Source organism: Panulirus ornatus, chromosome 11 (genome assembly GCF_036320965.1).
Source record: "Panulirus ornatus isolate Po-2019 chromosome 11, ASM3632096v1, whole genome shotgun sequence".
In the NCBI taxonomy this organism is placed as follows: domain Eukaryota; kingdom Metazoa; phylum Arthropoda; class Malacostraca; order Decapoda; family Palinuridae; genus Panulirus; species Panulirus ornatus.
The window spans coordinates 39,971,274-39,992,137 of record NC_092234.1 but is presented as its reverse complement, the minus strand read 5'-3'; the positions used below and the strand labels follow the sequence as shown (position 1 = coordinate 39,992,137).

Sequence of the window (20,864 nt, the reverse complement as noted above, 5' to 3'; positions counted from 1 at the left end):
TGAGATTTGGCTAAGTTCAGAATTGTCTTGTGGATTGACGAGTCTGCCCTTTCCTTGACAGGTATTCACAGTGGGTGTGTACAGTTGACCAGGCTGTGATCTATTTGAACCCAAGCACGTTACAAGCACTATAGATTTCTCTGCTTCATTTGTAGAATTGGATTGTCTCAGTTATGGTGGTGTTAGGGACCTTGTAGTGTTACCAGACAATAAAACTATGAACAGACATAGTTACCTTGAGCTACTGTGTGCCCATCTTCAAGATTTGCTAAAAAATTTGTTTTTCAGTGACTGGCCTGAGAATTCAGTGAGTGGATTTGAATTCAACAGAAAACTTGTGGGTGGATATGAAAATGAAATTATGTAAATTGGGATACCACAGTGCAACCTAAGCTGCAAGTGATCATTCGTGAAATTTTGGGCAAAGATGAAATCTGAGTGGTTTCAGAACCATACTGTTTCAGTTCCTGGTTAGTATTGAAGGAAAGGGAAACCAACAATGTACTGGTTGGTGGTGAATACTCAGTTTTCATGGCTTCATTTCATGTTTATCCTTGTTGGTTGTGCTGCAGCCCCCTCGCACTTACTTCATTGGCTGGGACTGTATACACACCTCGACATTGCATTATGCGCGATAGGGCATACTATCCATCACAGCCAGAGCGCTGAATTTTTTTTTTTAATCAAGCATCAGGCAATGATAAGAGGGGCGGAGCTACAAGCATGCCCGAGGAAACAACTGCGACTTATGTTTTATCATTAGGTGGAGGTTGATAAATGTTGGTGGTCTACCCGAGTTTGTCCCCTTCTTATACCCTACTGCTGAAGGTTTCCATGCTCTCTAGCCACAAATGGGAAGTGAAGGGACTTGACAAAATAGCACATAGCTTCAATTATCAGTGAGTACAAGGCACAGAGACCAGTAAGGGTATGGACATAAAGATTTCGCAACAGTGGAGGTAAGGCAACACCAGTGCATGAGGGAAGACCCGGGAAGGCTTGGAAGACTTCACCACACACACTAAACATCCTAAAACGTCAGCTAGAAGCTGATCCACGTATGTCAGCATGGGAATTAAATGAAAAAATCCAAGACTGCTTGGTGAAGTGTCAATAAGGGCTGTTCATTGACACATCCACGTCGACCTGCACTTCAGCTGCCTTCGCGCTTGAAAGAAGTCCCCCCTCACCCTTATGCAAAGGACACCTAGGGTTGCGTTTGCCAAGACATACCTTCATTGGGTTAAGACCAAGTGGAAGCACATGCTATGGAGCGACGAAGCCACGTTTTCTGTGACTGGGAACCGAGTTGGCATGTTTATCGGTGCTCCGGGAGTGACCCTCTTGATCCCAAATACACTTTCAGTTCTGTTCAACATCCTGATTCTCTCATGGTTTGGGGTTGTTTTTCTTATCATGGAATTGGTGACCTTATCATACTGCCTGGACATCGAACCATGAATCAGTACAACTACCTCCAGCTGCTGATGGGCTATTTACCAGACTGTAATCAGAAGTCCCATGCAGATGTGTGCATGCAGGATGGTGCTCCTTGCCATATGGCAAAATCTGACTATGAAATCAACTTCATCAGTGACTGGCCTGGACTTAGCCCAGATATTAATCCGGTAGAGAACTTGTGGAGCATCATTAAGAGCCAACTTTCAGGGAAGGATACTAGTAGTGACCCCAAGCTTGACGCAGCCATTCGTGAAGAGTGGCACAAATTGGACACACAGACTCTCAAGAACTTGGCAGAAGTGGTGCCTTCATGCCTTCAAGAATGTGTATCGATTGGCTTTCCCACGCATAATGAACTGCCGAGCTGTGTATGTTAAAAGGCATTGGTGACATCACACAGCCCTTCCTTATACCCACTTGTGTACCACTCCATTGTAAGTTTCACAGACCCTTTCACTGACCCTTTCACTACAATACCCTGTTTGCTGGCAGCTGAACTCCATAGAAATTGTTAGTTTATGTAGTTTTCACAGTTATATTTCCTCCTCAAGTCCTATTTCATCAGTATTCTGTAAACTTTTTTGTGTATGACATAATCAAACTACAGCATCACATGATCACTTTTACAAAGTGTTCTGGTGAGGTGGTGGAGTTAGAGATGATTGTGGTAAGATGATGGTCGAAGTGACTCTGAAGAATCTTCATGACAAGTGAAAAACTACAGGAGCTAATTTCTTAGTTTAGGAGTTAATGTGAAAGGAGAAAGTTGAGAATGAATTTGAATAAAAGCAAGGTTGATAAAGTATTAGGTTTATCATTGCAAAGGGACAGTTTAGTTGGGCTGTGAGTTTGAATGGAGAAAATTTGAAGGAAGTGGGGTGTATTTGGTTTCTGGGAGTGGGCCTGGCAGCAAATGGAACCTTGGAAGCTGAGATGAGTTAAAGGGTGAGAGGGGAATGAAAGTTCTTGGAGCATTGAGGAATGTGTAAAAAGAGAGATCACTATCTGGGAGGTAAAGAATGTGCATTTTGAAAGCATAGTAGTCCCCAGTGATGTATGGATTCAAAGCCTGGGCTGTGTAGGAAAATGTACAGAGTAGGATGGTTGTGTTGGAAATAAAATGTTTGAAAACAGTATTTGGTGTAAGAAGGGTTGATCAAGAAAGTAAAGATGGGTTAGAGAGAGGTGTGATAACAACAAGAGTATGGCTAAGAGAGCTGAAGAGGGTGTGCTGAAATTATTTGGATGTATAGAGAGAATGAGTGAGGAGAGGTTGGCAAAGAGGATATGTGTATCAGAAGTACAAGGAGAAAGGAGAGACCAAATTGGAGATGGAAGGATGGATTGAAAAATATTTTGAGTGCTTGGGGCCTTAACATGCAGGAGAGTGAATTGTGTGCACAGGATAGAGTTAATTGGAGTGATTTGGTATTTAGGGGGCAACATGCTGTCATTGGAACTAGGGCATGTGAAGCAGCTGGGGGAACCAAGGTCTGTGGGGCCTGATTGTGGAAAGGGACATGACAGCTCTATAGGGGTATGAGCATATGAACCCTTTTCTTCATTTGCTTGTGGCACTACCTTGCTAATGCAGGAAATTGCATACAAGGATGAAAAAAGTAATTTTTCATAAGGTGCATCCCCCACTTTTACAATTTGAGGGAGGAAAATTGTGTCGCACAAAACAGCAAATATGGTACAAATTTCTAATATGCTTTTTCTCTCATGGTTGATTAGTTAAATTTTTCCAGTCATGCAGACATCATATTTGATGTCCTCATTCTCAGTAAAAAGGAATTTGTTTGTAGCAATGCTGAAAATTTCTTCCTTAGTATTAATATCAAGGAGTTTTATCTAGTTACTGTTGGTAAATTCATGTATTTGCTTCACCTGTATGCTCCTCTGTGATATGTGATCAAGAGTTTCTTAACCATTTAATCTCTACATAGTTTTCTAACCACCCCTGAATTTGTTTGTAGCAATGCTGAAAATTTCTTCCTTAGTATTAATATCAAGAAGTTTTATCTAGTTACTGTTGGTAAATTCATGTATTTGCTTCACACTGTATGCTTCTCTGTGATATATGATCAAGAGTTTCGTAACCATTTAATCTCTACATAGTTTTCTAACCACCCCTGAATGACCCCCTCCCCCTCTTTTTCAAGCTGTGTAAAAGCATTCTTATCCTTGTAGATTGAGAAGTAATGTAAAAGTAAGTTTAGCTATCTACAGTCCACAGGTATGTTGTTATAACATAAGTATTATATATAACAGTGAAAAGTGTTTCCACTTGGCTTGTTTTATCATGATTTCCTATATATTGATGGAATGATTATTATTTTGCTTTTATTCTGTTATACTCACTATGGTGTGTGTAAATACTCTATAAGTATCACCGATGTTACTGGACTCCACTTGCTCAAGGTTACATTGCTTTGATGAGGCCTTTGCAATTGGAATACAGTCTCATCAAAGTAGGTGTCCCTCCAAAAGAGTTCACATTACCCTGCCATTGGTGGTAGCTGAGCCTTGTGCTGCAGGAGCCTCTAGAAAGAGATCCTGGGTAACATCAGGAATCTTCTTAGATATTTGGATAAGTGATGTCATTATTGAGAGTATTCGCTGTGTTTAGATTTAACAATATTCATTGTCACATGTATAATTTAGATTTTTTGAAAATTGTGCTTATTTTTTCACTTTTCAGTCTGGGGATAGAAAATACTAAACTAGATGAGGAAGCCAGCACCAGGATTTTCCATCTTCTGTTATTTTGCCTCACACGTGAGCTTGTGTCCAAAGTGTATCAGCTTCAGCATGCACCCTTGCCTCCACCTTGGGTAAAGCAACCATATCCTCCCACTCGGATGTTGTTCATATTACACACCAAGTCAAAGGCAGCGCTGTATTCGTACGTTGAAGACCAAAGTAAGGTTTTGTTCGGATGGAAACCATCATCTGAAAAGGAATCTCTAATGGTTCGTTGGGCTTGGAAATATCGAGATCTTGTAGATCAGGTAAAGTTGAAAGCCTTTGTTAAAATTTTGTTTGCAAGTTGATTAGAAAATCTTTTTATGCATGATTATGAGTTTGGGTTGGGAAATCAAGAATGTCAGTTAAGCAAATTGACCCCCTTAACTGGGTAAGGCCTTGAGAAAATACTGTAATGCTGTAGGTTTGTGGGAGTGCATATGGCAGTGGATGGAATTGTAGGGGATATAGCAAGTCATAGAACGATAGGGAGGGCTAAGGTCTTGTATGCATTAGGGAGCATTTGGAAGAAGAAATGGTGACAGTATTGAAAATACTTTATTTTGTTTTTTATTATACTTGATTGCTGTCTCCCGCATCAGCGAGGTAGTGCAAAGAAACAGATGAAAGAATGGCCCAACCCACCCACATACACACATATATATATATACATAAACGCCCACCCACGTAGATATACATACCTATACATTTCAACGTATGCATGCATATACATACACAGACATATACATTTATACACATGTACATATTCATAATTGCTGCCTTCATCCATACATCCATTCCTGGGTGTGTGTGTGTAGTGCTAGGAAAAGACAGCAAAGGTCACATTCATTCACACTCAGTCTCTAGCTGTTATGTGTAATGCACTGAAACCACAAAAACCAGGCACTACAAATCTTTCCATGGTTTGTCCCAGATGCTTCACATGCCCTGGTTCAATCCATAGACAGCACTTCGAAGTATTAAAAACTTATACATATTTTTTTTTTTTTTTTTATACTATTCGCCATTTCCCGCGATAGCGAGGTAGCGTTAAGAACAGAGGACTGGGCATTTGAGGGAATATCTTCGCCTGGCACCCTTCCCTGTTCCTTCTTTTGGAAAATTAAAAAAAAACGAGAGGGGAGGATTTCCAGCCCCCCGCTCCCTTCCCTTTTAGTCGCCTTCTACGACACGCAGGGAATACGTGGGAAGTATTCTTTCTCCCCTATCCCCAGGGATATATATATATATATATATATATATATATATATATATATATTTTTTTTTTTTTTTTTTTTTTTTTTCCATACTATTCGCCATTTCCCGCGATAGCGAGGTAGCGTTAAGAACAGAGGACTGGGCCTTTGAGGGAATATCCTCACCTGGCCCTCTTCTCTGTTCCTTCTTTTGGAAAATTAAAAAAAAAATGAGAGGGGAGGATTTCCAGCCCCCCCGCTCCCTTCCCTTTTAGTTGCCTTCTACGACACGCAGGGAATACGTGGGAAGTATTCTTTCTCCCATATCCCCAGGGAATATATATATATATATATATATATATATATATACATATATATATATATATTTTTTTTTTCTTTTAAACTATTCGCCATTTCCCGCGTTAGCGAGGTAGCATTAAGAACAGAGGACTGGGCCTTTGAGGGAATACCCTCACCTGGCCCAATTCTCTGTTCCTTCTTTTGGAAAAAAAAAAAAAAAAAAAAAAACGAGAGGGGAGGATTTCCAGCCCCCCGCTCCCTCCCCTTTTAGTCGCCTTCTACGACACGCAGGGAATACGTGGGAAGTATTCTTAATCCCCTATCCCCAGGGATCATATATATATATATATATATATATATATATATATGTATATATATATATATTTTTTTTTTATTTTATTATACTTTGTCGCTGTCTCCCGCGTTTGCGAGGTAGCGCAAGGAAACAGACGAAAGAAATGGCCCAACCCCCCCATACACATGTATATACATACGTCCACACACGCAAATATACATACCTACACAGCTTTCCATGGTTTACCCCAGACGCTTCACATGCCTTGATTCAATCTACTGACAGCACGTCAACCCCGGTATACCACATCAATCCAATTCACTCTATTCCTTGCCCTCCTTTCACCCTCCTGCATGTTCAGGCCCCGATCACACAAAATCTTTTTCACTCCATCTTTCCACCTCCAATTTGGTCTCCCTCTTCTCCTCGTTCCCTCCACCTCCGACACATATTTCCTCTTGGTCAATCTTTCCTCACTCATTCTCTCCATGTGCCCAAACCACTTCAAAACACCCTCTTCTGCTCTCTCAACCACGCTCTTTTTATTTCCACACATCTCTCTTACCCTTACGTTACTCACTCGATCAAACCACCTCACACCACACATTGTCCTCAAACATCTCATTTCCAGCACATCCATCCTCCTGCGCACAACTCTATCCATAGCCCACGCCTCGCAACCATACAACATTGTTGGAACCACTATTCCTTCAAACATACCCATTTTTGCTTTCCGAGATAATGTTCTCGACTTCCACACATTCTTCAAGGCCCCCAGAATTTTCGCCCCCTCCCCCACCCTATGATCCACTTCTGCTTCCATGGTTCCATCCGCTGCCAGATCCACTCCCAGATATCTAAAACACTTCACTTCCTCCAGTTTTTCTCCATTCAAACTCACCTCCCAATTGACTTGACCCTCAACCCTACTGTACCTAATAACCTTGCTCTTATTCACATTTACTCTTAACTTTCTTCTTCCACACACTTTACCAAACTCAGTCACCAGCTTCTGCAGTTTCTCACATGAATCAGCCACCAGCGCTGTATCATCAGCGAACAACAACTGACTCACTTCCCAAGCTCTCTCATCCCCAACAGACTTCATACTTGCCCCTCTTTCCAAAACTCTTGCATTTACCTCCCTAACAACCCCATCCATAAACAAATTAAACAACCATGGAGACATCACACACCCCTGTCGCAAACCTACATTCACTGAGAACCAATCACTTTCCTCTCTTCCTACACGTACACATGCCTTACATCCTCGATAAAAACTTTTCACTGCTTCTAACAACTTTCCTCCCACACCATATATTCTTAATACCTTCCAAAGAGCATCTCTATCAACTCTATCATATGCCTTCTCCAGATCCATAAATGCTACATACAAATCCATTTGCTTTTCTAAGTATTTCTCACATACATTCTTCAAAGCAAACACATGATCCACACATCCTCTACCACTTCTGAAACCACACTGCTCTTCCCCAATCTGATGCTCTGTACATGCCTTCACCCTCTCAATCAATACCCTCCCATATAATTTACCAGGAATACTCAACAAACTTATACCTCTGTAATTTGAGCACTCACTCTTATCCCCTTTGCCTTTGTACAATGGCACTATGCACGCATTCCGCCAATCCTCAGGCACCTCACCATGAGTCATACATACATTGAATAACCTTACCAACCAGTCAACAATACAGTCACCCCCTTTTTTAATAAATTCCACTGCAATACCATCCAAACCTGCTGCCTTGCCGGCTTTCATCTTCCGCAAAGCTTTCACAACCTCTTCTCTGTTTACCAAATCATTTTCCCTAACCCTCTCACTTTGCACACCACCTCGACCAAAACACCCTATATCTGCCACTCTATCATCAAACACATTCAACAAACCTTTAAAATACTCACTCCATCTCCTTCTCACATCACCACTACCACTACATCACCACTATATATATATATATATATATATATATATATATATATATATATATATATATATATATATATGTATAGTAATAATAATATTTTTATTATTCTATTGTACTTTGTCGCTGTCTCCCACGTTAGCGAGGCAGCACAAGGACACAGACGAAAGAATGGCCCAGCCCAGCCACATACACATGTATATACATACACGTCCACACACGCATGTAAACATACCTATACATCTCAACATATACATTTTTTTTTCTCTTTTTCTATTTTTTTTTTTTTCTGTCTCCCGCGTTTGTGAGATAGCGCAAGGAAACAGACGAAAGAAATGGCCCAACCCCCCCCCATACACATGTATATACACACGTCCACACACGCAAATATACATACCTACACAGCTTTCCATGGTTTACCCCAGACGCTTCACCTGCCTTGATTCAATCCACTGACAGCACGTCAGCCCCGGCATACCACATCGCTCCAATTCACTCTATTCCTTGCCCTCCTTTCACCCTCCTGCATGTTCAGGCCCCAATCACACAAAATCTTTTTCACTCCATCTTTCCACCTCCAATTTGGTCTCCCTCTTCTCTTTGTTCCCTCCACCTCCGACACATATATCCTCTTGGTCAATCTTTCCTCACTCATCCTCTCCATGTGCCCAAACCACTTCAAAACACCCTCTTCTGCTCTCTCAACCACGCTCTTTTTGTTTCCACACATCTCTCTTACCCTTACGTTACTCACTCGATCAAACCACCTCACACCACACATTGTCCTCAAACATCTCATTTCCAGCACATCCATCCTCCTGCGCACAACTCTATCCATAGCCCACGCCTCGCAACCATACAACATTGTTGGAACCACTATTCCTTCAAACATACCCATTTTTGCTTTCCGAGATAATGTTCTCGACTTCCACACATTCTTCAAGGCCCCCAGAATTTTTGCCCCCTCCCCCACCCTATGATCCACTTCTGCTTCCATGGTTCCATCCGCTGCCAGATCCACTCCCAGATATCTAAAACACTTCACTTCCTCCAGTTTTTCTCCATTCAAACTCACCTCCCAATTGACTTGACCCTCAACCCTACTGTACCTAATAACCTTGCTCTTATTCACATTTACTCTTAACTTTCTTCTTCCACACACTTTACCAAACTCAGTCACCAGCTTCTGCAGTTTCACACATGAATCAGCCACCAGCGCTGTGTCATCAGCGAACAACAACTGACTCACTTCCCAAACTCTCTCATCCCCAACAGACTTCATACTTGCCCCTCTTTCCAAAACTCTTGCATTTACCTCCCTAACAACCCCATCCATAAACAAATTAAACAACCATGGAGACATCACACACCCCTGTCGCAAACCTACATTCACTGAGAACCAATCACTTTCCTCTCTTCCTACACGTACACACGCCTTACATCCTCGATAAAAACTTTTCACTGCTTTTAACAACTTTCCTCCCACACCATATATTCTTAATACCTTCCACAGAGCATCTCTATCAACTCTATCATATGCCTTCTCCAGATCCATAAATGCTACATACAAATCCATTTGCTTTTCTAAGTATTTCTCGCATACATTCTTCAAAGCAAACACCTGATCCACACATCCTCTAACACTTCTGAAACCACACTGCTCTTCCCCAATCTGATGCTCTGTACATGCCTTCACCCTCTCAATTAATACCCTCCCATATAATTTACCAGGAATACTCAACAAACTTATACCTCTGTAATTTGAGCACTCACTCTTATCCCCTTTGCCTTTGTACAATGGCACTATGCACGCATTCCGCCAATCCTCAGGCACCTCACCATGATTCATACATACATTAAATAACCTTACCAACCAGTCAACAATACAGTCACCCCCTTTTTTAATAAATTCCACTGCAATACCATCCAAACCTGCTGCCTTGCCGGCTTTCATCTTCCGCAAAGCTTCACTACCTCTTCTCTGTTTACCAAATCATTTTCCCTAACCCTCTCACTTTGCACACCACCTCGACCAAAACACCCTATATCTGCCACTCTATCATCAAACACATTCAACAAACCTTCGAAATACTCACTCCATCTCCTTCTCACATCACCACTACTTGTTATCACCTCCCCATTTGCGCCCTTCACTGAAGTTCCCATTTGCTCCCTTGTCTTTCGCACTTTATTTACCTCCTTCCAGAACATCTTTTTATTCTCCCTAAAATTTAATGATACTCTCTCACCCCATCTCTCATTTGCCCTTTTTTTCACCTCTTGCACCTTTCTCTTGACATATTCATATATAGACATGTACATAATTCTTAGTCTGCCCTTATTCATTCCCATCGCCATCCCGCCACAAATGAAATGACAACCCCCTCCCCCACATATGCGCGAGATAGTGCTACGAAAAGACAATAAAGGCCACATTCGTTCACACTCAGTCTCTAGCTGTCATGTATAATGCACCGAAAGCACAGCTCCCTTTCCACATCCAGGCCCCACAAAACTTTCCATGGTTTACCCCAGACGCTTCACATGCCTTGGTTCAATCCATTGACAGCACGTCGACCCCGGTATACCACATCATTCCAATTTACTCTATTCCTTGCACGTCTTTCACCCTCCTGCATGTTCAGGCCCCGATCACTCAAAATCTTTTTCCATCTTCCCTCCTCCAATTTGGTCTCCCACTTCTCCTCATTCCCTCCATCTCTGACACATATATCCGCTTTGTCAACATTTCCTCACTCATTCTCTCCATATGACCAAACCATTTCAAAACACCCTCTTCTGCTGTCTCAACCACACTCTTTGTATTACCACACATCTCTCTTACCCTTTCATTACTTACTCGATCAAACCACCTCACACCACATATTGTCCTCAAACATCTCATTTCCAGCACATCCACCCTCCTTCGCACAACTCTATCTATAGCCCATGCCTCGCAACCATATAATATTGTTGGAACTACTATTTCTTCAAACATTCCCATTTTTGCTTTCCAAGATAACGTTTTTGCCTTCAACACATTTTTCAACACTCCCAGAACTTTTGACCCCTCCCCCAACATATGACTCACCTCCGCTTCCATGGTTCCATCCGCTGCCAAATTTACTCACAGATATCTAAAGCACTTCACTTCCTCCCATTTTTCTCCATTCAAACTCACCTCCCAATTGACTTGTCCCTCAACCCTACTCTACCTAAGAACCTTACTCTTATTCACATTTACTCTTAGCTTTCTTCTGTCACACACTTTACCAAACTCGGTCACCAGCTTCTGCAGTTTCTCACCCAAATTATAGTGAGAGGACAAGAGCAAGGGAAGGAGTAGCACTACTCCTGAAACAGGAGTGGTGGGAGTATGTGATAGAGTGTAAGAAAGTAAACTCTAGATTGATACGGGTAAAACTGGGAGTGGATGGAGAGAGATGGGTGATTATTGGTGCATCAGCACCTGGGCATGAGAAGAAAGATCATGAGAGGCAAGTGTTTTGGGAGCAGCTGAGTGAGTGTGTTAGTAGTTTTGATGCACGAGACCGGGTTTTAGTGATTAGTGATTTGAATGCATAGGTGAGTAATGTTGCAGTTGAGGGAATAATTGGTGTGCATGGGGTGTTCAGCATTGTAAATGGAAATGGTGAAGAGCTTGTAGATTTATGTGCTGAAAAAGGACTGGTGATTGGGAATACCTGGTTTAAAAAGAGATATACATAAATATACGTATGTAAGTAAGGTATTGATTGAGAGGGTGAAGGCATGTACAGAGCATCAGATTGGGAAAGAGCAGTGTGGTTTCAGAAGTGGTAGAGGATGTGTAGATCAGGTGTTTGCTTTGAAGAATGTATGTGAGAAATACTTAGAAAAGCAAATGGATTTGTATGTAGCATTTATGGATCTGGAGAAGGCATATGATAGAGTTGATAGAGATGCTCTGTGGAAGGTATTAAGAATATATGGTGTGGGAGGAAAGTTGTTAGAAGCAGTGAAAAGTTTTTATCGAGGATGTAAGGCATGTGTACGTGTAGGAAGAGAGGAAAGTGATTGGTTCTCAGTGAATGTAGGTTTGCGGCAGGGGTGTGTGATGTCTCCATGGCTGTTTAATTTGTTTATGGATGGGGTTGTTAGGGAGGTAAATGCAAGAGTTTTGGAAAGAGGGGCAAGTATGAAGTCTGTTGGGGATGAGAGAGCTTGGGAAGTGAGTCAGTTGTTGTTCGCTGATGATACAGCGCTGGTGGCTGATTCATGTGAGAAACTGCAGAAGCTGGTGACTGAGTTTGGTAAAGTGTGTGGAAGAAGAAAGTTAAGAGTAAATGTGAATAAGAGCAAGGTTATTAGGTACAGTAGGGTTGAGGGTCAAGTCAATTGGGAGGTGAGTTTGAATAGAGAAAAACTGGAGGAAGTGAAGTGTTTTAGATATCTGGGAGTGGATCTGGCAGCGGATGGAACCATGGAAGTGGAAGTGGATCATAGGGTGGGGGAGGGGGCGAAAATTCTGGGGGCCTTGAAGAATGTGTGGAAGTCGAGAACATTATCTCGGAAAGCAAAAATGGGTATGTTTGAAGGAATAGTGGTTCCAACAATGTTGTATGGTTGCGAGGCGTGGGCTATGGATAGAGTTGTGCGCAGGAGGATGGATGTGCTGGAAATGAGATGTTTGAGGACAATGTGTGGTGTGAGGTGGTTTGATCGAGTGAGTAACGTAAGGGTAAGAGAGATGTGTGGAAATAAAAAGAGCGTGGTTGAGAGAGCAGAAGAGGGTGTTTTGAAGTGGTTTGGGCACATGGAGAGAATGAGTGAGGAAAGATTGACCAAGAGGATATATGTGTCGGAGGTGGAGGGAACGAGGAGAAGAGGGAGACCAAATTGGAGGTGGAAAGATGGAGTGAAAAAGATTTTGTGTGATCGGGGCCTGAACATGCAGGAGGGTGAAAGGAGGGCAAGGAATAGAGTGAATTGGAGCGATGTGGTATACCGGGGTTGACGTGCTGTCAGTGGATTGAATCAAGGCATGTGAAGCGTCTGGGGTAAACCATGGAAAGCTGTGTAGGTATGTATATTTGCGTGTGTGGACGTATGTATATACATGTGTATGGGGGGGGGTTTTGCCATTTCTTTCGTCTGTTTCCTTGCGCTACCTCGCAAACGCGGGAGACAGCGACAAAGTATAATAAAAAAAAAAAGTAAGAATGTTGGTTTGTGGAAGGGGTGTGTGATGTCTCAATGGTTGTTTAATTTGTTTATGAATGGGATTGTTAGGGAGGTGAATGCTAGAGTTTTGGAGAGAGGGGTGAGTATGCAGTCTTTTGTGGATGAGAGAGCTTGGTAAGTGAGTCAGTTGTTGTTCACTGATGATACGGTGCTGGTGGTTGATTCAGATGAGAAACTGCAGAAGCTGGTGACTGAGTTTGGTAAAGTATGTGAAAGAAGAAAGCTGAGTGTAAATGTGAATAAGAGCAAGGTTATTAGGTACAGTAGGGTTGAGGAACAAGTCAATTGGGAGATAGGTTTGAATAGAGGAAAAACTGGAGAAACTGAATTGTTTTAGATATCTGAGAGTGGATTTGGCAGCAGATGGAACCATGGAAGTGGAAGTGAGTCACAGGGTGGGGGAGGGGGCAAAGGTTCTGGGAGCGTTGAAGAATGTGTGGAAGGCGAGAACATTATTTTGGAAAGCAAAAATGGGTATGTTTGAAGGAATAGTGGTTCCAACAATGTTATATGGTTGCGAAGCATGGGCTATAGATAGGGTTGTGCGGAGGAGGGTGGATGTGTTGGAAATGAGATATTTGAGGACAATATGTGGTGTGAGGTGGTTTGATCGAGTAAGTAATGAAAGGGTAAGAGAGATGTGTGGTACTAAAAAGAGTGTGGTTGAGAAAGCAGAAGAGGGTGTGTTGAAATGTTTTGGTCACATGGAGAGAATGAGTGAGGAAAGATTGAAAGAATATATGTGTCAGAGATGGAGGGAACAAGAAGTGGGAGACTAAATTGGAGGTGGAAAGATGGAGTGAAAAAGATTTTGAGCAATTGGGGCCTGAACATGCAGGAGGGTGAAAGCATGCAAGGAAAAGAGTAAACTATAAGGATGTGGTATACTGGGGTTGATGTGATGTCAGTGGATTGAACCAGGGCATGTGAAGCGTCTGGGGTAAACCATGGAAAGTTTTGTGGGGCCTGGATGTAGAAAGGGAGCTGTGGTTTCGTTGCATTATACATGACAGCTAGAGACTGAGTGTGAACGAATGTGGCCTTTGTTGTCTTTTCCTAGTGCTACCTCGCATGTGTGCGGGGAGAGGGGGTTGTCATTTCATGTGTGGCAGGGTGGCGACGGGAAAGAATAAAGGCAGCACGTAGGAATTATGTAAATGTGTATATATGTGTATGGCTGTGTATGTTTATATATGTATATGTTGAAATGTATAGGTATGTATATGTGCCTCTGTGGGCATTTATGTATATACATGTGTATGTGGGTGGGTTGGGCCATTCTTTTGTCTTGTTTCCTTGCACTACCTTGCTAACGGGGGAGACAGCGACAAAGTATAGTAAAGAATAATATTGACGATTGGCAGTATGTATGCATAGTGCCATTGTACAAAGGCAAAGGGGATAAAGGTGAGTGTTCAAATTACAGTTGTATAAGTTGAGTATTCCTGGGAAATTATATGGGAGGGTACTGATTGAGAGGGTGAAGGCTTCTCCAAAGCATCAGATTGGGGAAGAGCAGTGTGGTTTCAGAAGTGGTAAAGGATGTGTGGATCAAGTGTTTGCTTTGAAGAATGTATGTGAGAAATACTTAGAAAAGCAAATGGATTTGTATGTAGCATTTATGGATCTGGAGAGGGCATACGATAGAGTTGATAGAGATGCTCTGTGGAAGTTATTAAGAGTATATGGTGTGGAAGGCAAGTTGCTAGAAGCAGAGAAAAGTTTTTATCGAGGATGTAAGGCATGTGTACGAGTAGGAAGAGGGGAAAGTGATTGGTTCCCTGTGAATGTCGGTTTGTGGCAAGGGTGCTTGATGTCTACATGGTTATTTAATTTGTTTATGGATGGGGTTGTTAGGGAGGTGAATGCAAGAGTTTTGGAGAAAGGGGCAAGTATGCAGTCAGTTGTGGATGAGAGAGCTTGGAAAGTGAGTCAGTTGTTGTTCGCTGATGATACAGTACTGGTGGCTGATTAGGGTAAGAAACTGCAGAAGCTGGTGACTGAATTTGTTAAAGTGTGTGAAAGAAGAAAGCTGAGAGTAAATGTGAATAAGAGCAAAGTTATTTGGTGCAGTAGGGTTGAGGGACAAGTCAATTGGGAGGTAACTTTGAATGGAGAAAAACTGGAGGAAGTGAAGTGTTTTAGATATCTGGGAGTGGATTTGGCAGCGGATGGAACCATGGAAGTGAGTCACAGGGTGGGGGAGGGAGCGAAGGTTCTGGGAACGTTGAAGAATGTGTGGAAGGTGAGAACATTTTCTCGGAAAGCAAAAATGGGTATGTTTGAAGGAATAGTTCTTCCAACAATGTTATATGGTTGCGAAGCATGGGCTATAGATAGGGTTGTTTGGAGGAGGGTAGATGTGTTGGAAATGAGATGTTTGAGGACAATATGTGGTGTGAAGTGGTTTGATCGAGTAAGTAATGAAAGGGTAAGAGAGATGTTTGGTAATAAAAAGAGTGGTCGAGAGAGCAGAGGAGGGTCTTTTGAAATCGTTTGGTCACATGGAGAGAATGAGTGGGGAAAGATTGACAAAGAGGTTATATGTGTCAGAGGTGGAGGGAATGAGGAGAAGTGGGTGACCAAATTAGAGGTGGAAGGATGGAGTGAAAAAGATCTTGAGCGATTGGGGCCTAAACATGCAGGAGGGTGAAAGGGGTGCAAGGAATAGAGTGAATTGGAATGATGTGGTATATCGGGGTTGACGTGCTGTCAGTGTATTGAACCAGGGCATGTGAAGCATCTGGGGTAAACCACGGATAGTTTTGTGGGGCCTGGATGTGGAAAAGGAGCTGTGGTTTCGGTGCATTATATATGACGGCTAGAGATTTAAGTATGAACGAATGTGGCCTTTGTTGTCTTTTCTTAGTGCTACCTCACACGTGTGTGGGGGGAGGAGAGTGTCATTTCATGTGTGGCGGGGTGGCGATGGGAATGAATAAAAGCAGCAAGTATGAATTATGTATATGTCTGTGTGTGTATATATAAGTATATGTTGAAATGTATAGGTATGTATATGTGCGTGTGTGGACGTGTGTGTATATACATGTGTATGTGGGTGGGTTGGGCTATTCTTTTGTCTGTTTCCTTGCACTACCTCGCTAACACGGGAGACAGCGACAAAGTATAATAATGATAAAAAAAGTAAATGAATATATATTTTTTTTCACACTTGATCACTCCTTCCTGCATTAGTGAGGTAGTGCCAGGAACAGAAGAAAAAAGGCTATATCTGCTCACATCCAATCTCTGTCATGTGTAGCGCACTGAAACCATGGCTCCCTATCTACAATAAAGCCCCACAGATCTTTCCTTGGTTTACTCCCGATGCTTCACATGCCTGGTTCAGTCCACTGACAGCACTTTGGCCCCAGTACACTGCATTTTTCCAGTTCAGTCTATTCCACTCACACCTTTCAACCTCTTGCATGTTCAGTCCCTGATCACTCAAAATCTTTTTCACTCCATCCTTCCCTCTCCAATTTGATCTCTCTTTTCTCCATGCTTCCTCCACTTCTGCTTCATATATCCTCTATGTCAGCCTGGCTCTTCTGTTTACTCTTTTACAAATTTAAATACAAGAAGGGGAGGATTTTCAGCCCCCTGCTCCTGTCCCATTTAGTCGCCTTCTGTGACATGCAGGAAATACAAAGGTAGAATTTTTTCTCTGCTTCCCCAGTCCATTGACAGCACATCGACCACAGTACACCACATCATTCAAAGTCTCTCTATTCCTTGCACGCCTCTCATCCTCCAATATGTTCAGGCCCCCGTCACTCAAAATCTTTTTAACTCCATCCTTCCACCTCCAATTTGGTCTCCTGCTTCTCCTTGTCCTCTCCACCTCTCACATGTATAACCTCTTTGTCAGCCTTTCCTCACTCATTCTCTCCATATGTCCAAAACATTTCCACACATCCTCTTCTGCTCTCTCAACCACACTCACTATATTTCCACACATCTCTCTTGCCCTTTCATTACTTACTCGATCAAACCACCTCACACCATATATTGTCCTCAAACATTTCATATCCAACACATCCACCCTCCTCAATACAACCCTGTCTATAGCCCATGCCTTGCAACCATATGATATTGTTAGAACTACTGTTCCTTCAAACATACCCATTTTTGCTCTCCAAGATAATGTTTTCTCCTTCCACACATTTTCATCACTTCCAGAACCTTCACCCCCTCCCAGACCCTGTGACACTTCCATTTCCATGGTTCCATTCAATAAGTTCACTCCCAGACATCTAAAACACTTCACTTCCTCCAGTTTTTCTCCATTCAAACTTACATCCCAATTAACTTGTCCCTCAACCTTACTGAACCTATAAACATGGCTCTTATTCACATTTACTCTCAACTTGTGGCTGATTGGAATGAGAATCTGCTGAAGTTGGTGTCTGAGTTTGGAAAAGTGTGTGAAAGGAGGAAGTTGAGAGTAAATGTAAGTAAGTGCAAGGGTTGAGGGACAAGTTAGTTGGGATGTAAGTTTGAATGGAGAAAAATTGGGGGAAGTGAAGTGTTTTAGATATCTGGAAGTAGACTCAGCAGTGAATGGAACCATGGAAGCAGAAGTGAGTCACAGGGTGGGGGAGGGGGCGAAGTTTCTGGGAGCAATGAAGAATGTGTGGAAAGAGAGAATGTTATCTCTGAGAGCAAAATTGGGTATGTTTGAAGGAGTAGTATTTCAAAAAATATTATATGGTTGCAAGGCATGGGTTATAGATAGGGTTATATGGAGAAGGGTGGATGTGTTGGAAATGAATTGTTTGAGGACAATATGTGGTGTGAAGTGGTTTGATTGAGTAAGTAATGAAAGGGTAAGAGAGATGTGTGGTAATAAAACTAAGTTTAGTTAAGAAAGCAGAAGAGGGTGTGTTGAAATGGTTTGGACATATGGAGAGAATGAGAGAGGACAGGTTGACAAAGAGAATATATGTGTCAGAGGTGGTGGGAACAATGAGAAGCGGGAGACCAAATTGGACATGGAAGGATTGGGATGTCTGAATGTGTGTGGATGTTACCAAGATGAGAAGAAAGGAGAGATAGGTAGTACATTTCAAGAAAGAAACCTGGATGTTCTGGCTCTGAGTGAACAAAGCTCAAGGGTAAAGGGGCAGAATGGTTTGAAAACATCTTGCGGGTAAAATCAAGGGTTTGTGAGTGGTCAAAGGCTAAGGAAAGAGAAGCATTATTCTGAAGCAGGAGTTGTAGAAGTATGTGATAAGAGTATAAGGAAGCAAATTCTAGATTGATGTGGGTAAAACTGAAAGTGAATGGTGAGAGATGGTTGATTATTGGTGCTTATGCACCCAGCCATGAGAAGAAAGATCATGATAGGCAAGTGTTTTGAGAGCAGTTGAGTGAGTGTGTCAGCAGTTTTGGTGCACAAGACCGGATATTAGTGACAGGCAATTTAAATATGGAGGTAAGCAGTGTGACAGTGAAGGGTATAATTGGTATGCATCGGGTATTTAGTGTTATGAATGGAAATGGTGAAGAGCTTGTGGAGTTAGGTGCTGAAAAAGACTGGTGACTGGGAATACTTGATTTGAAAAGAGAGATATACCCAAGTGTATGCACGTGAGTAGGAGAAGTGGTCAGTGGGCATTATTAGATATAGGTATTAATTGATAGGCATGTAAGAGACTTTTGGATGAAAATTTGCTGAGAGGGGCAGAAGGTGAGATGTCTGATCACTGTCTTATGGAGGCGGGATGAAGATTTTGTTGAAGATTTCAAAAAAGAGGGTTGACTCTGGACTGACTGCCGCAACACGGATTCGAACCTATGTGCTCGATCCTGGGCAGCCCGTGAGTGCGTCACAGTCAGAAATACTAACCACTACACCAAGAGAGCCCATGTAATATTGATGTCATAAAGGAGTATGTTCTAGTACATATTGATGTATCATTATGTCCACATTGACATTCTATCTCATGCTTATGATGACTTCAAGATGCCAAGGTAATTGGTGCAAGGTTGGAGTGATGTAGTATAATACATAATTAAAAAAGATCAATCTCATATTGATGGGCAATCAAGCCCAAGTGCAGCACAGAGCACTGATTTTCATAGCTTAAATGTTGACAATGCAGGATAATTCCTTTATGGAAATTTCTTGAGCAGGATATTATTGATATGAGTTGATATTTATGATTTTTTATGACATTTCTTATATTTTCATTTTCTCTTCAAAGATATTGGTGAAGGAAGTTCAAGCAGAAGAATCTAGCTGGACACATTATGATGAGGATGAAGCTGCTGTAAAAGCACAAGTCGCCAGTGAAATCTTAGATACTCTCATTGCAGAAACTGTCACTCTGGTTGTGAGTATATTAGCTAGAAAAATTACTTATGTTACAGGACAGGGAGCTTAGCTATACATTTATTGTTTAATGTAAATATGTAAAATTTTTGCCCTTGGAATTATTTTACTGTGTATATATAAAGTTTTACTTTAAATGTATTGGGTATGTAACATGCATAGACTGTAGAGTATCTGCTACAATATATATATATATATTGTAGACTTGAAGGCAATTCCATCTCATCACCCAACAAGAAGCAAGCAATTATATGACCAAGAGGATATTTTTGTAAATCATTGATATGTACATTTGTATATCATTTTTGTAGGAATTAATGACACTCCAAGCACTCACATCTGTGATATCTCAGGTTATTTTAATGAATTGTGTGATATTTTCTCTTTAAGGATCGTTTATATGCTTCATTTACTTTGTACAACTTTTTGAAATAAATGTCGTTATGAATACTGATTAGTACAGGCCCACATTTGTCTCTCTTTATTAGTTGTGAACTGCTTGAATATTTCATTGTGTTTAAATACACACAAACCCAAAACATTGGATAACTTCATGTTGTCAATCTATATCTATCTCTGATGCCCGCTCCCACCGGAAACTCCCTCACATACATCATTTCACACATTCTTCCACCATTTCTCTTCCTCCTGTACTTTTACGCTTTATCTCCCCATGCCACATTTGGTCATCCCCTTACATCAACCCTTTAATAATACTGTCATACACTTTCCTTGTAAACTCTCCATCCTGCATTCTTTCCACAAGCCCAAACCACCTCAAAGTATGTTTCACTCACTCTACCTCTCCACCTTTCATACCCTTTGCATTACCTGCCATACCAAATCTTTCATACACTCCCTTATATCTTTTTTCATTCCATCTAGTCATACTATTTGCTCCTCTCAAATACTCACTCCACAGCCTGAATTCTTGACCTCTGTGACTCATTCCATTTCCATGTTTTGGTTGCATCCTTTCTTTGCTTCTGTACTTACTTTTTTACCCTTCATTAGTCTATTAATAGACTAATTGATTCTTCTACCCTGCACTTACCTTTCCCATATCTATTCTTTCATATCACCAAACTTACCCAAGATAGTGCCTAAGTACTTTGTCACCTCTTCCAGTCTTTCTCCCCCCCTATCTATAACACACTTTAGTACACTTTTTTCTTTCACTCTGTCTGGCTTTGTAAAATTTATGCTTTCACTCATTTTTTGTTATGTTAGCCTCGATGGCATGGGCAACTGAGGCACCAATCAAGGCCATACCATTAACGTTATATATTACTTGATTATACTTATTGTACTTAATTGCTGTTTCCCTCATCAACGAGATAGCACCAGGAAACATGGAGAAT

General features: G+C 41.6%; 1 protein-coding gene across 2 annotated transcripts in view; it reads left to right on the top strand.

Annotated features, from left to right (window-relative positions):
• LOC139751415 (uncharacterized) overlaps positions 1-19,953 on the top strand; it is a 217,508-nt gene extending 197,555 nt beyond the window's left edge. For both annotated transcript variants that reach the window (XM_071666807.1, XM_071666806.1), the window contains 2 exons: positions 4,166-4,475; positions 19,376-19,953. In XM_071666807.1, the coding sequence (XP_071522908.1) occupies positions 4,166-4,475; positions 19,376-19,555 (490 nt within the window). In that variant the 3' untranslated portion in view covers positions 19,556-19,953. The remainder of the gene's footprint in view (positions 1-4,165; positions 4,476-19,375) is intronic.
• Positions 19,954-20,864: the final 911 nt, after the last annotated feature.